Source organism: Mastigoproctus giganteus, chromosome 10, assembly GCF_048544385.1.
Source record: "Mastigoproctus giganteus isolate SK-2022 chromosome 10, ASM4854438v1, whole genome shotgun sequence".
NCBI lineage: Eukaryota > Metazoa > Arthropoda > Arachnida > Uropygi > Thelyphonidae > Mastigoproctus > Mastigoproctus giganteus.
Window position 1 is genome coordinate 89,126,252 of NC_143584.1, and position 17,683 is coordinate 89,143,934.

Below are 17,683 nucleotides of genomic sequence, written 5' to 3' on the forward strand. Positions count from 1 at the left end.
ACCAACATCGAGCCATGATGATGAAGAGAGTGAAGAAATGTACCGAAATTGAGTCTTCTAGATGAGCAGAAAACCCACTACACTATTATTATGGGGGACTTCAATGCTAAGGTTGGAAAAAGACAAAACAGCGCAGAAAGGGGAACTATAGGAAATTTTGGAATAGGTGAAAGAAATGAAAGAGGCGAAAGACTTGTGGAATTTGCAGAATCTCAAGGATTGTCAGTAATGAACACTTTTTTCAAGAAAAGGGTGAACAGAAAGTGGACATGAAAGAGTCCAAATGGATTAACAACTAATGAAATCGACTTCATCCTCACTAACAGAAGATATATTGTGAATGATATTACCGTCCTGAATAAGGTAAATGTTGGAAGTGATCACAGAATGGTAAGATGTACACTTGATATAGATGTAGGGAAGGAAAAAACTGACTCGAGTAAATAATACAAAGGTCTTTGAGATAACAGAAGAGGAGAAAAGGCAGTATGTACTGGAACTTAAGAACAAGTTTGAGCTTCTGCAGACTGCTCAGGACCAAGATATCGGGTGCCTACGTAGCCAGGTGGGCAGGAGCAGCAGTGCGTAGCACACGCTTCTTGATTAGACCGGGGTTCGAGCCCGTCACCACCAAATACAGAGGATTCGGAAAGGTCAGGGAATGACCACCGCATATCACTGGAGCAATATGGCCTTAGTTGCTAATGCTCCTAAAAACCAAATAACGACAACGACAATGACCAAGATATCGACAAGGAATATTACAACTTTCTGAAAGTGATAAAACCCAAGAAACCTATAGGGAAAAAGAAATCCAAAGAATAAAAAATTAGTCAAGAAACACTTGTTACGATGAACCGAAGGCGAAAAATGAAGAGCAAGATAAACACTGACAAGGAGAAAATTGAGTATATTGAGTTATGCAAAGCTATTAGAAAGAGACTCAGAGAGGACATAAGAAGATTTAACACAAGAAAAGTAGAACAAGCATTAAGGGAAAACAATGGATTTAAATCAGCAGCCATGAGCAGTAATACAGAAAGACAAATGATACTGAAACTGAAGAATAGCAATGGCGTACTTATAAACCACAGAGAAGGCATAATTCAAATAGCAGAAGACTGCTATAGAGAATTATACAAGGAGCGAGAGAATGATGCCAGCAGTGGGGAAGATGGGTTGCAAATTAGCAACACATACGACATACGCGATATTCTTCCTGATGAGGTAGAACATGCATTGAAGAAAATGAAGAATCGGAAATCCCCGGGAGAAGATGAAGTTACTGTAGAGTTGTTAAAATTGGGAGGAAGAGACATAACACAAAACCTGGCAAGGCTCTTCACAAAGTGCATTAGAAAAGGTATGATGCCTAAGCAGTGGAATAATGCAATCATAGTTTTGCTGCATAAGAAAGGAGATAAATCAGAAATTGGAAATTACAGACCAATTAGCTTGTTATCCCACATCTACAAGTTGTTCACAAGGGTCATTACTAACAGATTAGAAAGAATACTTGATGAGAATCAACCGAAAGAGCAATCTGGCTTTAGGACAGGATTCTCAACTATGGATCACCTTCATGTAATGTCACAGCTAATGGAAAATGCAAATGAATATAAAACAATTATGCCTGGCATTTGTGGATTATGAAAAGGCATTTGACTCCATACAGCATAAGGCAATGTTTCGGGCTCTGGAAAGACAAGGCATTGATACCCCATATATTATGATTTTGAAGAAAATGTATGAGAATGCTACCTTCTTTATTAGACTAGACAAAGACAGTAGGAAATATAAAATTGAGAAAGGAGTTCGACAAGGAGACACAATATCTCCGAAGCTGTTTACTGCTGCCCTTGAGGAAGCTTTCAGGTTAGACTGGTCGCAGAAAGGAGTCAACGTGAATGGAGAGTACCTAAACCATTTACGATTTGCAGATGACATTGTGGTCATAATCCATGATCCCAAAGAATTAGAGGAAAGTCTTAATCAGTTATGCACATTTAGTAAGGATTTTGGACTAAAGATGAATATGGCTAAAACAAAAGTAATTGTTTGTTTGTTATTTGGTTTTTTGGAGCATTAGCAACTAAGGCCATATTGCTCCGGAATATGCGGTGGTCATTCCCTGACCTTTCCGCATCCTCTGTATTTGGTGGTGACGGGCTCGAACCCCCGTCTAATCAAGAAGCGTGTGCTACGCACTGCTGCTCCTTCCCACCTGGCTACGGAGGCGCCCACACACACACACACAAAAGTAATGATGAACAAGTATGCCACAGAAAGGGACATAATGATTGAAGGAGCAGTAATTGAAAAGGTGGAGTCATATACTTATCTGGGACAAGTTATTAGCTGTAATAATGATAAATGGCTGGAAGTCAAGAGAAGAATAAATTTTGGATGAATAACATTCAGGAAATAAAGTCACATACTGAAGAGCAATATCCCAGTTTGTCTGAAACGTAAAATAATGAACCAATGTATACTCCCCACCATGACTTATGGAAGTGAAACTTGGGCACTCACCAAAAGAATGGAAGAGAAGCTGAGAACTACACAGCGAAGAATGGAACCAATTATATTGGGAATCAGACTGTTAGATAAGAAGAGAAACACATGGATTAGGCAGCAAACTCAAGTAAAGGACATTCTTATCAAAACTAAAGAACTAAAATAGTCTTGGGCAGGACACATAGCTCGAAGACATGATGACATGGACTAAGAAAATAACAGAATGGTACCCAAGAGGAGCTAGAAGAAAACCTGGAAGACAAAGGCGGAGATGGATAGATGAAATTCATGAGTTTGTGGGTAGTAAATGGATGGCCAATGCTCAAAACAGAAGGAACTGGAAAGTTGCTGGAGAGGCCTTCATCCTGCAGTGGATTGAAAATGGGTGATGATGATGATGATGAAGGCCTTGAATGGTTTGAGCCAGCTCAATGCCAATGGGAATCTATTCCTCTTGCTCACATTACTCACCTGAGGGGACATTAATTCAAATTGAGGAAAAACAATTGCAGAATAGATGTGTGGAAATTTGCCTTTAGCCATCAGATGGCTGATAGTTGGAACAAACTTCAATCTGTTGTAGTGGAGGTCAACAACTTAAATAAATTCACAGCAGAACTAGACAAACATTTGTAGTGAATGGATGGGTGAAATGTGAATTTGTTTTCCCCCCTTGACTGATGCTATATAAGCTTGCTTTCTAGTGTCATATGCCTCTACTAATGCTAATACTAATTATGTTGACATTTAAAGGTTGTCCCTTCAGCTGGAGTAACATTCTTTCGGAATGTGGCACAAAGTTGAGGACACTTTTGGAGACATATTTGGTGACTAGGATCCATACTCCATGCTGTTGTGTTGTTGTTGTTGTTGTCATTTCCAGAGTAGTATAGGGTCGTGCCTTTGGAAACATGCGTGAACTAGGTCATCTAGTGTCACTTAGTCCCATCACCTGTACATTAAGGATCACATTCTTAAGTTTTCCTGGATCACATTCTTAAGTTTTCTTGCAGCAAACAGTGTTCTGACATTTCATGTTCCAATTCGCCAAAAATTCACTGTTTTGAGCCTGGTGATTCTTAGCACCCCTGTCCCATTAAAGCGACACCGGGCACTCTGTGCCAGTTGTAGTTTTCGTGCCATTGTGATTGTTCTAGGGATATAGTAATGCAGTAGTTTCTTGCTGGCTTTCTTCATCGCAGTGCTGTAATGATAAAATCTATCACAAAGCTATCACTGATAGATCAGATAGCTTTGCCTGTACTGTAGGAGCTGCTGCCCTCATCCAGAGGTGTTATTTAGAGCACCTTCTCCTAGGTATGTTGCCTTACTGAGCTAAAGAGTCACATCTCATACACCTTGCAGTTTTCATTAAAAACATAGTCTATTCAGTCATTCCAAGTTCATGGGATCCTCTCTCTCTCTCTCTCTCTCTCTCTCTCTCTCTCTCTCTCTCTCTCTCTCTCTCTCTCTTTCTCAGCCTTTCTGTTACAAGGGGGGAGTTCCTCAAGGATCAGTTTACAATGTTACACTCTTTTATTATCAAAGTTAATTTCATTACCGAACAACTTCCTCTAGCCATGAAGAGTGCTTTCTTTTTTGATGACCTTAGCATTTTTTTTGCAGTCATGCAACAACTGTAATTAAAAAAACAATTGCAACATGCCATTGACCATCTCAGCTGCTGCATAACAGCAGATATTTAAAGTTCTCATCCCAGTAGACAGTTTGTGAATATATTTATCATAAGTAGCACCTTTAAACTTAATGAGAATTAACGCTCAAACAACATATTATTTCATTAGTACCTCTGACAAAATCCTCGGCACTTGCATTTGATAAAAAATTCACATTTCTTTAACATGTTTGGCAGCTGCAGACAAATATATGGAAGGTGTATAAACCCTTTATTCTATTTTATCTAGCAGTTAAATGCAGATCATTGCATCAGTGTAGTCTAAACTAGATTATGCATCCCAAGTATATGCAATAAAACCGCATTAAGTCAAAGTTGAAGGGACCAAAATATGTGCATTTCAATTTAAATAGATTCAACGTATCAGTATCAAAAAGGAATTTTTAATACTTTTCTTTTAGTTTCATTGTGGTTGACGATTAATGCATTAATTTAGTCAATATGAGAAAGATTACAGTTATACCATGGAGAAATTCAATTTCTCACATGTAATAACATATTTTTGAGTTTTGTTTTTGCTGCCTTTGCTAATCATACAGCTCTATCTATACAAGCTGTAGGTTAAAATGAACAGTATGTTGTTTATTATGTATATTAACATTAGCATTGGTAGAGGCATATGATGCAAGAAAGCAAGCTTATACAGCATTCGTCCAAAAAAAAAAAAAAAACCCTTCCCGTTTCATCCATCCATTCACTCCAAATGTTTGTGTAGTTTTGCCTTGAATTTATTTAAGCTGTCCACTTCTACAACAACAACAGATGGAAGTTTGTTCCAGAAATCAACCACCCGTTGACTAAAGGCAAATTTCTACACATCTATTCTATAACTGTCTATCCTCAATTTGAATTTATGTCCTCTCAGACAGATTAATCTGGGCAAGAGGAAGAATCCTATCAGCATAATTATTTATTTTTAAAAATTTTCTTCTTATTATTATTTTATTCTTTTTTAAAAATGTATTTATTATTATTTTATTTTTATTTTTTGGCTGACGCAGCATAAGCCATAGGCTTCCTTTGCACCATGTAACCAATGCTAATATTAATACCTCAACCACCTAAATTGTAAGTTCTCCCAAAGCGCAATTGTGAGGTTGGATATTTATGAACCGAGAGATTACAATAGTTTTTATTTATATAATTTCTTTACTGTTATAATTAAAAATTCTCTTTTTTTCTCCTATCTTTTCCAGCTGGGTCTATTAGAGAAATTTGAAAGGAATTAGGAACACTTTCTGTTCTTTCTTCATTTCTTTCCTTTTTCTTGCTTTACTATTATTATTATTAGCCATATAGTGCAAGGAAGCCTGAGAGAGAGAGAGAGAGAGAGAGAGAGAGAGAGAGAGAGAGAGAGAGAGAGAGAGAGAATGAAAGTCAGAAGTAGAAGGGAAGGGAATCACCAAGAAAGAGAAGAATGATATCCAGCTCAAGATTCTGGGTGTGCAAAGACCATTCCCATTCATACCCCCCCCCCCCCCCCCCCAAACAAACAAGCCCAGTGATACTCAACTTCCTGAAATTGTTGACTCAAGCTTAGTTATTTGCTCTTTGGGAAAATATTCAAAACTTTCAATATCTAACTATGGGGACAGTGCTGTATTTAACTTGGGTTTTAAGTTGGAGGAATCCTTTGGAAATGTTTCAGCAGGTTAGTCAGGCTTTTATTAGCCTTTTATAGTAGTTAAATTGGATTCACACTTGCTTTATTTTTTATTTTATCTTTTGTCATTCCTGAAAGTCAATATATGTTTATGTCCTCGAGGTTGTCACAGCATTCTCTCAGATATGCCAGACAAGCTGCACTTGCTACCTGGGAGTCTAAAACACTGATGGAACTGATATTCGGGTGACACTCAAGTCAAGTGGACCCAATTTCGGCGAAGTTCAGACGGTCTGTGACAGCCAGATCCTCTGCTTGCACCTTCACGATGGTGGGACTGTTAGTAATCCTGGGTATAACCTCCATGCACAAGTACGTGGTGGGTGACCACCCAGGTGTGAACCAACGTAATCAGGGGATGAGGTGTGGTGCCCACACCACATGGAGGAATGCCACCCCTCTTTGTTACCAGGCAGTGGTAGGTGACTCATCAACCGGTGCAATACCACCACTTTGCTTATTGGAGGCTTGAAGTGGTGGAACCCATGTTTAGTCTCTAGAGCTAAGTTCCAGTCATCCCTTCCCTATCTTTTCCATCATGTAGTATGATTGATGACTTTTGTGGTTATGATGAACATCATGGCGAGTTCCAATATTCCTTACATTTCGAGGGTACAGCTCTAAAACGGTGTTCGCAGGCCGGCCGCTAGTTAGTACACCGGACTGAACCTATTGGTAACTCTCTAGGAGGCTTCCAGATCAGCTAGTGTATAATCTTGCTACCTCTACTTTGCCAGATAGTGACTGGAGGGAGTCAGAGTAGTGTGTGTGTGCGGGGAGCATTGTCAAAGCCACGTTATGTCAAGGATCTGGGTATATTCTTACCATGTGTACGCCATATCCAAAAATTTCATTACTTCATACAGCATGTCCCACCCACTTTTTCTTCTAATTGAATACACCATGAATTGTCAAACTAATAGAGCAAGCTTATCTGCGAAAAGATCTAAACCTCCCAAGCACTTCCTAATTCATTTCACAAATATACGTGGTCTCAATTCTAATCTTAACGATGTCCATTTCCACTTGCTGTTTGCCAAACCCCATGTACTTTTTCTGACAGAATCTCAGTTATCGGTTGATTCAACTACTGCTCATCTCAGATGCCCAAATTATTTGCTATATGATTCTTTTCGTCTCAAAGGTGGTACTTGTGCACATGTCCATTCTGATATTCCCTGTCAGAGACTTGGCAATTTGGAATCTACTCTCTTTGATCTTCTCTGGCTTAAAATCTTTCTACCTCATTGTGTAAAATTCATCTGTTGTCTTTACCGTTCTCCCAACTCCACTAATCGCTTGGAGCTGTTTGACTTCCTCTCTTTGCAACTTGACTTTCTCCAGTCCAACTTTCTAACACTGAGGTAATTTTCCTTGGTGATTTTAATGTTCAGAACTCCAGCTGGCTTCCGTTTTCTAGTCACAGCTGGTCGAGATGCTGAGGCTTTTGCAATTACTAATGACCTTGCACAGATTGCTCATTTACCTACAAGAATACCGGACAATCCTAATCATATGCTTGATCTTTTTCTCACAAACAACCCTTCTAAGTACACGGTCGAAGTGAGAGGTCCTTTAGGCACTTCAGATCACAACTTAGTGATTGTCTCTTCTTCAGTGGGCCTTTATCTCATGGCCATTCCCAACCTCATGTTTGGCATTACAAGAATGCAAAATGGTATGACCTGTGAGATTTCTTTTCTTCTTTTCCTTGGTCAGATTACTGTTTCAAAACTTCTGATGTCAACATTTGCTCAGATCGTGTCAGTAAAATTATTCTTGCAGGAATTTAATCCTTCATCCCACACTCCACTTTAAAATCTGGTCCTTTATCTAAACCCTGGTTTTCCAATAAATGTGCTAAGGCTGTTTAAGAGAAGAATGTTGCATATCATAATTGGCTTGTTTTTAATTCTTCAGTTTCATTTTCTGCCTACATCAAAGCTCGCAACAATTGTAAAGCAGTTATTAATCAGTCCAAACTAGAGTTCGAACAGGCTAAGAGTAGAAAACTTGCTTCTTGCCCTAATGGTAGTTGAGCATTCTGGTCTCTTGCCAAAGCTATTGGCTGCAACTTTTGCCCATCTCTGCTCCCACCTCTGTCCAAACCAGATGGTTCTGTTGTCACTTCAGCCAAGGATAAAGCTGACCTGCTAGCATCCCATTTTTCTTCCAACTCATATATTAATGATCTTGGTAAAACACCTCCCACCATTCCCAGCACTCTCCATTCAAGGCCTCCTGTGGTCTTCCGTCAAAAGGATGCCACAAGGATTTTGACGAATCTTGATGCTAAGAAAGCTCCAGGTCCCGATGGTATTTCTCCACTTGTTCTCAAAACCTGTGCTCCTGAACTTACTCCTATTCTTTGCTGCCTTTTTTCACTTTCTTAATCCAGAGGTGTTTTTCCTTCTGCTTGGAAATTTGCTCATATCCAGCCAGTTCCTAAAAAGGATGACAAATCCCTACCATCCAATTATCATCCCATTGCAATTACTTCTGCTCTTTCTAAAGTAATGGAGAAATCAAATAACTGTCAACTCTTAAACTACCTAGAATCCTTCTGTCTGATCAATGATCACCAGTATGGATTCCATCAGTGTCGATCACTGGTAATATTCTGGCTTATGTTACCCATTGATGGACAAATTCAATGGAAAAGTTCGGTGAAACACAAGCAGTTGTTCTTGATACCTCAAAGGCTTTTGATCGTGTTTGGCCGAAATGTCTTCTAAACAAGCTTCCATCTTATGGTTTGCCAACTGTTTATAGTAATTGGTTATCCAGTTTTCTCTCTGATCGCTCACTGAGGGTGATTGTAGATGGCTCTCTGTCTTAAACTTCACCACTAATGCCGGTGTCCCCCAAGGTTCAGTTCTTTCCCCCACTCTTTTCCTCTTGTATATTAATGACCTTCTTCCATTGACTGGAAATCCTATCCATAGTTTTGCCGATGATAGCACATTGCATTCCACTTTCCATTTTGAGAAACCTTGCCCTGTTCAATCAGCTTCAACTTCTCGAAAATCTGCTGCCAATTCCTTAAATGCCGATCTTCAGGTAATTCTCCAGTGGGGCAAAGACAACTTAGTTGATTTCAACCCTTCTAAAACTCAGTTTTGTCTTATATCTCGCAAAAAGGATTCTTCTGCTCCTATGCTTATCTTTAGTGACACTCCGATTTCTAGGCAAAATGATATATCTCTTTTGGGAATTACCCTGGCTTCTACTCTCTCTTGGCACAAGCACAGTACAAATATTGCTTCCTCTGCATCTAAAAAACTTGGTTTTCTCTTTCGCTCTTGGCGTTACTTTTCTTCCAAACAGCTGCTCACTCTGTATAAATCACAACTCCGCCCTGCCATGGAATATTGTTGCCACATCTGGGTTGGTGCCCCCAAAACCTCTCTCAGGCTTCTTGATTCCATTCAGAGGAGGGCAGTTAGGTTAATTAATGATTCATCTCTAACAGAGTCTCTCCACTCGCTGTCTCATAGACATACTGTTTCTGCTGCATGCCTCTTCTACAGATACTTCCATGGGCACTGTTCTTCTGAATTGGCTTCTATAATTCCCGCTCTCTCTTTCAAAACAGTCCGAACACATGCTGCCACCAGCCAACATCCATTTACTGTCCAACTTTGAACTCACTGAACCAACTTTTCATCTTCCTCGTTTATTCATTCAACTGCCGTTTTCTGGAACAGCCTTCCTTCATACATATTTCCTGAAAATTACAGTCTACAGAAGTTCAAGTCCAATGTCAACAAATATCTTCTTTCGTCTTTTCAACCTCCGACCCAAGCACGGAACTAAGTACTATAGGTTCTAATACCTCTCGTGTTTGGGGTTTACATAAAAAAAAAAAAAAAAGTAAATTTTTTCACCCTTTTCTTCAATTATTACTATTGTTAGCCGTATAGTCCAAGGAAGCCTGAGGCTTATGCTGCACCAGCCAAAAAAAAATTTGAGTTAACCTCATGGAGAGAGAGAGAGAGAGAGAGAGAGAGAGTCAAAAGTAAAAGGGAATCACCAAGAAAGAGAAGAATTATGATATCCGGCTCAGGACCCTGGGTGTGCCAAGCCCATACTCACAGATGTGAACCCCTTTCTTCCAGTGGCCAGAAGTTTTTACTTAAAACATGATTATAAGGAAATTATTGTCATTCCTTTTTCTTTATTTTAGTGCAAGGCTAATGAGGTGTATTATGCAGAATATTAAGTATCTTTTTTTTTTTTTATTGCACTGCACCTGATTGATGAGTTTGAGTTATTTTGTTAGTTCTTACAAACAAATTTTGGCGAAGGTAAAGAAAGCCTGCACAAGAACGATGAGAAACATCGGATAATTTACGCGGAAAATTAGTTTCCCGATACGGCACTCTAGCGCTGCTCACTTGGTAAACAGACGGTAGGTGTTATTGGTCTGCAGCAAAGTCGAGAACGATATATTGATTGACAGGAAGGCGTGGCAAATGATGTGCTGATTGGTGCGCGAACCCAACACACGATAACATCGGTTTAGTATCTTTTTAGCAGCACTAATGGTAACTTGTCCTAATCGCACATGCCCTAACCTTTTTTCACCATTACAGTATTTCGTAATGTTGAAAAAAGGTCTGGTTACCTCTACTTGAATCCCATGGGAGCTTGAAACCCTCCTGAAGTGGAGGGATAACCTAACCTTTTTTCTTTAGAATCAGTCATATTTAGAAATACATTCATAAAAAAATAAATTTTTTTTATGACTACTGTAAACCCCCGCTATTTGTGGTATCTGTATTCGCGCTCGCTGATTTAACATAAAATGAAACCTAAAAAAAAATGTGAATTTTAAAGCACCGTGAACATTTTCCGCCATAAAAAAACATGAGCGTGGCTAAAATTATGTTTCCTGGTCAAAACAGCGCTCGGTGGGTGGGGGGAGAGGGGTGACAAAATCGCGAGTGTGGATGTTTCTCGCTAATTCTTGTTCAGTATGGATTATGCGCTTGTCATGGAAGGTTTCGTCATTTGCTTTTAATTTATATGCTTATAAATTGAATAAATTTATCAATTTATAAATTGATATGCTTAATCAACTTTTGCAGTGTAAAACAGACTTTTTCTATTGTGTTAATGGAAGAAAGTGACTTTATTGTGGACAAGTTCTTTCTGACCTGTACAAAAATATGGCTACAAATAACAAGGGAAATGTGAAAAGATCAAAGGTGATGACATTAGCGAATAAAATTGAGTTATTAGATAAAATTTCTAATGGTGAAAGTGTCTCCTCAGTGGCAAAACATTATAAAATCAATGAGTCAACGGTACGATCAATCAACAAATCGGATGAAAAAATCCGTCGTAGTGTCCGTGAAAATGCACTAATTGCTTCAAAAGTTTGTTATGTAACTCGTGATGTTAAATTAGAAAAAATTGAAAAAGCTTTAAATCTGTGGATAGAAGACCGAACTCAAAATAAAATTCCGTTAAGTTCGCTCATCATTCGTGAAAAGGCAAAACTCCTTTATCAACACTTTAGCGAAACTGGTGATAGCACTGGCGAGATAAGTTTTTTAGCTAGCAAAGGTGCTGGTTTGAAAGATTTGTTTGAGATTTCTAATAAATATTACATTTAATATTAAATTGTTTCTTATTTTCATTTCGATGCCATATGCTTGCATTTCACTATGAACTGTCTATGTACATAGTCATATTATGAAGGTACATATAATACCTACATAGACAAAATTTTAGACTAGTTTTTCTTATATATTTCATACTTTGGAACGGAACCCCTTTTATTACTATGGGAGCCATAACTCAGTATTTGCGTTTTCGGTATTTGCAGCATTTCTCAGGAACGTAACCCCCCCCGCGAATAGCAGGGGTTTACTGTATTTTTATTTTCTTGTTCAATAATATGTCCTAATGGTGAAAAAAGGTCAGGTTACCTCCACTTGAATCCCATGGGAGCTTGAACCTCTCCTGAAATGGAGGGGGTAACCTAACCTTTTTTCTTTAGAATCATGGGTGGACTAGCACATAAATTGTTTATTAACAAAATATTAATTTTTTATTACTGTACTTTTATTTTTAAAGACACTCGTGTGGATACACGAGTGTCTTTAAAATGTCACACGTATCATAACATCAATCAGCACCTTAAAAGATTCATCGCTACTATTACCTGTTCACCGTTCATTACAAAACTATTATGCATCATTCTTTACTGTTAAATACACATCATAATGCCAACCAATGACTACACAGTAGTTTGTCATCTGTCGTGCCCACCACCAATCATTTCATCGTTTGCCATGCGTACCTGTCAATCAATATATCCTTCTCAATTTCTGCTTCAGACCGATAACACCTACCGTCTGTTTACCAAGCGAGCAGCGCTAGAGTCTGGTGTCGGGAAACTAATTTTCCATGTAAGTTATCTGACGTTTCTCATCGTTCTTGTGCAGGCTTTCTTTACCTTAGCCCAAATTTCTAATTTTAATGGAAGATGTTGTAAACGATGTAGGATTTAAAAGGCATATATGAGTGTAAAAATTGTCTGTTTGCACTCTTGTGGATATGTCCTACCACTGTTGACATATGTTTTTTTCATACACTGGTGAATGATTGCTAGGAGACTCTCTTCACTGTGAGAAACTGAATAATGTATTGCACAGTTTTGAATGCATTGTCACCACGAACACCATATTTATTGTCTCTGCTGCTGCACATCACTCCCCAAGCATATATGACATCTAGTTTACCATATCATTACAGGTGCCTTCGTAGCCAGGTGGGCACGAGCAGCAGTGCATAGCACACGCTTCTTGATTAGACCTGGGGTTCGAGCCCATGACCACCAAATACGGAGGATGTGGAAATGTCAGGGAATGACCACCGCATATCCCCAGAGCAATATGGCCTTAGTTGCTAATGCTCCTAAAAACCAAATAACAAACAAATATATCATTACAATCAGGGTATATTTTTATTTGTTTGATTCTTCCTCATATTTAAACACATAGTTTATATCGAGATGTTAAATTTTAATTCCTATAAACTGATTTATTCTAAATTTTTCAAATTTTTTTGCTGTGGATATTTTTGTGATATTTGTTTTTCTGAAATTATATATTTCAGAAGAGTATTATTTGGTCAGAATGAAATTGAAGTCCATGTACAGTCTATACCAGAAATTCTTTTCCAAGAGGTATGTATTTTGGTTTTAGTATTATTGCTGTCTTTTTTTGCACTGATGGAAAAAAGAAAAAGTTAAATTGATTTGAAAACTGTGTGCATCTTGTCTTAGGTTAGAATAATATAATACTTGCCATTGATAGTGCACCTCATTCCAGGAAATCAATCATGATCACTCCTGCCCTGAAGACAGTTGCTATGATTTTCTCAGCTTATTTCTGCGCCCGAAACTTTTTAGGAGAAGTAAAGAGGGTTGCTTTCCCTGTTTCAATTATTCTTTAGTTTCAGAAGTGGTGTGTGCCTATATTTCATCCCTAGTGACATACTCGCCCCAAAACTGAGCTTTGTTAGCTTCAAAATGTTGCACCTCATCACAACACTTCTCTCTTTCCCACTTCTGATCTGCATTCAGTGCTTTAGGAATCCATCTCAAAGAAACCTTGATTCCTAAAACATTCACAGTGTCATGACCTTGCTTGTGGGAAGTGTTGAATGTTATCTCATCAGCAGTCTTTTCACATTGTATAAAAGACCAATGAGAGATGCATATAGAGAAGTACGTTATGAATGTCAAGTGGTTGATGGGCGAAGAACTGATCAAATAGTATATCACAATATTTGTGGCATACTTTATCATTTTTTATACAATAAAAAAAAATAATAAGAAAGCATTAGTTCTGTTCGGCCATCAAGGTGATTTGTGTGGTGATATGAATCGATGAAGTATTAAAACATTCAAATAATGAAAGTACTTGTGGCAGAAGGTGTATAACTTTATGAATAAATTTAGTAAATTGTGGACTGGTTTAGCAACCAGCTTATTTTCTGTCATGAATTTCTGATGCATGTTTCCTTTACGTCAGTGGAAAGTCTGCTGGTTACAAACAGAAAAAGTTTTCAGTAGTATTAAGTTAAATATTATTTGACCACAACTTAAATATAATTATATTTTAAGAGCCACTTTGTAATCCAGTAGCACTGTTCAGTGAACATGTCCTTTGAACCAAATTAAAATGAACAGATTTTTCAAAAAAAAAAAAAAAAGTTTCCAGTACTTCTCAGCATCATTGAAGATACTGCTAAATATCTGTTTCTTCATCAGAAGGATGCTTAAGCATTTTAACAATTTCTCATAAGAATATTGAGTTTTGACTTTCTCTTTGTGGTGATCAGTTAATGTGTAACAGACAATGCAGACAGAAATCAACTGACATAAAAATCCTAGCTAAGCTAATATTTAAAAGCATACTGTACTGGTAAGCTGCCCTGCTGCTGAATATTAACATAAAATGTGTTACTGTTTTCAGTGAAATTTAATTAATTTAATTTTTAGTATAGTGGACTTCAAAAAAACTCCTGCTTTTCTGACAAACCTTGTGTGTGTGTGTGTGTGTGTGTGTGTGTGTGTGTGTGTGTGTGTGTGTGTGTTCTGGACAAAAAATCTTGTTTTTCTCCATATTATGGTTAACCAAAAATTAAAAGTTGGCAGCTATTAACTTTTAAAAATTAAGGTGGTTACTCCATTTTCATTAATCATGTTCAATTTACTTATTTATTATATTTTTCAATTTTTGTTAGTTGACGAATTTTAGGTCCTTGACTCTTTGTCTTGAAAGGCAACATGCACGCGTGCAAAATTTTCCATTTCAAAATTTTGTGTTTAGCTACCTTTTTTTCCCCCTTCTTTTCTGTTTGCTGCTTTTGAATTGAAAAATAAAACTATGGAATATTCCTTAGTAGTAGTCTTATGGTGCAAAGAAGCCAAAGGATTTTGCGACAGTAGCCAAAAAAATAAAATAAATATATAAAGAAAATAAATAAGCTTTGAGGTTTCCTCCTTACTTAAATTACTGTCCAGCTGATCTTGAATTTCCCCATCTATCCAACCACAACTATCTGCAGAGGTGACTTATTCCAGTAATTAATGGCTCAATGGCTAAAAGAACTTCCTGCAATCCAGTCTTAAATCTCTTTCCCCATAATTTGAATTTATGGACCCTAGTTCTGAATAATTTATAACAGTGAAAATTTTGGCTTCATTCATTTTACTATCCCTTCTCAGAGCCTTATAGACCTCAGTCAGGTTCCTAAGATGCATGGTTAATTAGCTCTGTAGCCCACATATTTGAAGTCTTTACTCATATAGGTGACCTTTTTCAGGTCTCTAAGTGGGTTGTTTCATGCCTTTCGACCATTTCAAGAAGCTCATAACGTGTTTTTTTTTTTTTTTTTTTTTTTTTTTGTTGCAATCTCCATACTTATTCCATGTGCAGTCTTACAATTGTACAGTGAGATTAAGACCTTCCTATCTCTATAAGCAAATGTTTCATAAATCATTGACAAGAAACTGGACCTTCCTTGCCAGTGGAGAACTTCATGTCCACACTTATCATAACTCCTAAATCCCTTTCTTCCTCTACTGTTTTTAATTCAACCTCTGCCAAGTGTTTAAGTTTTTTGGGGTTGCTATTCCCCAAATGTAAGACCTTGCATTTTGCTACATTAAAAAAAATGTGGTTGCCACTTCTCTAACCATTCTTGAAGCCTGTCCAAGTCATACTGAAGGAGTGTTGTTTGATGCTAATCATTAATCACTCTCCTAATCTTTGTCATCTGCAGATTTTGAAATTGTGCTTTCTATCCCTTTGTCATTTATGAAAATCAGAAACAACAGTGATTCCAGAACTGATCATTGGGGGATCTGATTAGTAACCATTAATCGTAATCCTCTGCCTGTTGACCTTAATTTAAATTCATGTTGTCTAGTTTTTGCCACCTGCAAGGAAATTATGCATGATATTTAATATACCTTAAGTCACCATGCAGACATCTGATCTCAAGAATTTGCAATTTATAAAACTGAAGTCTCTCTCTCTCTCTCTCTCTCTCTCTCTCTCTCTCTCTCTCTCTCTCTCGATAACTTTGCTTCACCTTTTCCACGAATCTTCATTCCTCCTGAAATGGTTTCCATAGCTGTGTGCTGTACTCAAGATTTAAGAATCTCTGTCATAAAAAAAAAACCATATGTTGTTCTTAGTATCTTGTCTATATTGAAGAGGAGGAGAGAGTTTAACTATCTTTTGACCCCTGTCATATCACTAACTAGTAATCCACCATTGCCACATTTTTACAGCTTATACAAAAGGCAAGCATGCAAAGTTATATAGAAAGTCTTCTGTCCATAATTCTTTGCATTTAGTTCTTTTGTAATAACATCATAATAGCTTATCGCAGAGTTGTCCAACTTGTGTCCCTTGGTTAGTTGTGTTGTTGGTGGCTCCATGTAAATTATTGTAATGCTCCTATAATATGTAGACCCTACAAATATCATACCTTCCCTTAACATATTTTCAGTTTATATATAATGTTCATGTGTTTATTTTATTATTTACTTAGTATATACCTAATATAGGCACTACTGAACCTGGTATTCATTTGCATAGTTTTAGTGTGGTTTATACTACCAATAGTTCTGTTAGTAACTTGAGGTAACCTTTGTTGGAGGCAATCTGTTTGACCACATCAGCAGGTGGTTCAACTTGTGTGGTTCAACCACAGGGTTACTTCAAAGGAATTATCTATTTTTAAGAAGTGATATAGTAGTTAAGGCAAAAACTTTCGAGCCTGTGACCACCAAATACGGAGGATGCGGAAAGGTCAGGGAATGACCTTTCTGCATATCCCTGGAGCAATATGGCCTTATTTTGCTAATGCTCTTAAAAACCAAATAACAACAACAACAAGGCAAAAACTTTATTCACTTACAATTTACAGTAAATTAAGTTTGCTTATATTTGAACTGACTTGTCATCAACTGCATATGTGGATGCATTAGCATTAGTAGAGGCATATGATGCAAGAAAGCAAGCTTATATAGCATCAGCCAAAAAAAAAAAAAAAAAAAACCCCCCTTTGCATTTCACCCATCCATTCACTCCAAATGTTTTTGTCTAGTTCTGCCTTGAACTTATTTAAGTTTTTGACCTCCACTACAAGAGACGGAACTTTGTTCAGACTATCAACCACCCGCTGGCTAAAGACAAATTTCTGCAGATCTATTCTATGGTTATCTTTCTTCACTTTGAATTTATGTCCCTTCAGGTGAGTAATCCAGTGGTGTATTTGGGCCAGAACACACCGACCAACATTCTGGTAAATGTCATAATAGAAAATCATTAAATTTATACACCTAATATTACGAAACAATGGCATAATCAAAGGAGAGGGAGAAATATCTATTTTACCCATTGCTACTAAAAATATATATATTAATAGTAATCATTAAAATTAACAGATTTCTTTAAATATTTATTTAAAAACAAAAAATATAAATTTCGCAATGAAACTTGAAAGTTTCTTACTAAAGTACAATGTGTTAGATAAAGAGATCGAACGAATGAGATATACTGTGATGTGTGCGAATGCTGCATTTTGATTTGCCATGAGCTGAATGCTAGAACTGGTTGTTCTATGAACCGTGAGTCTGAAGTCTGATTCAGTTACTGTACAGTCGATGTGGCATCATCATCATATAGTCTTCTGGAGAATCAGCGTTCCGGTACTATTTTATTTTAGCAATACACCTGTGGAGTAATCTGAGCAAGAGGAAGAATCCCATCAGT

General features: G+C 37.4%; 1 protein-coding gene across 5 annotated transcripts in view; it reads left to right on the forward strand.

Annotated features, from left to right (window-relative positions):
• LOC150079142 (polyamine-transporting ATPase 13A3-like) overlaps positions 1-17,683 on the forward strand; it is a 750,840-nt gene that overhangs the window by 236,535 nt on the left and 496,622 nt on the right. For all 5 annotated transcript variants that reach the window (XR_016547547.1, XR_016547548.1, XR_016547549.1 and 2 more), the window contains exon 7: positions 13,005-13,074. Coding sequence is in view for 2 of the 5 variants with exons in the window: in XM_090383358.1 (XP_090239484.1) it covers positions 13,005-13,074 (70 nt within the window). In the remaining 3 variants the exon portion in view is untranslated. The remainder of the gene's footprint in view (positions 1-13,004; positions 13,075-17,683) is intronic.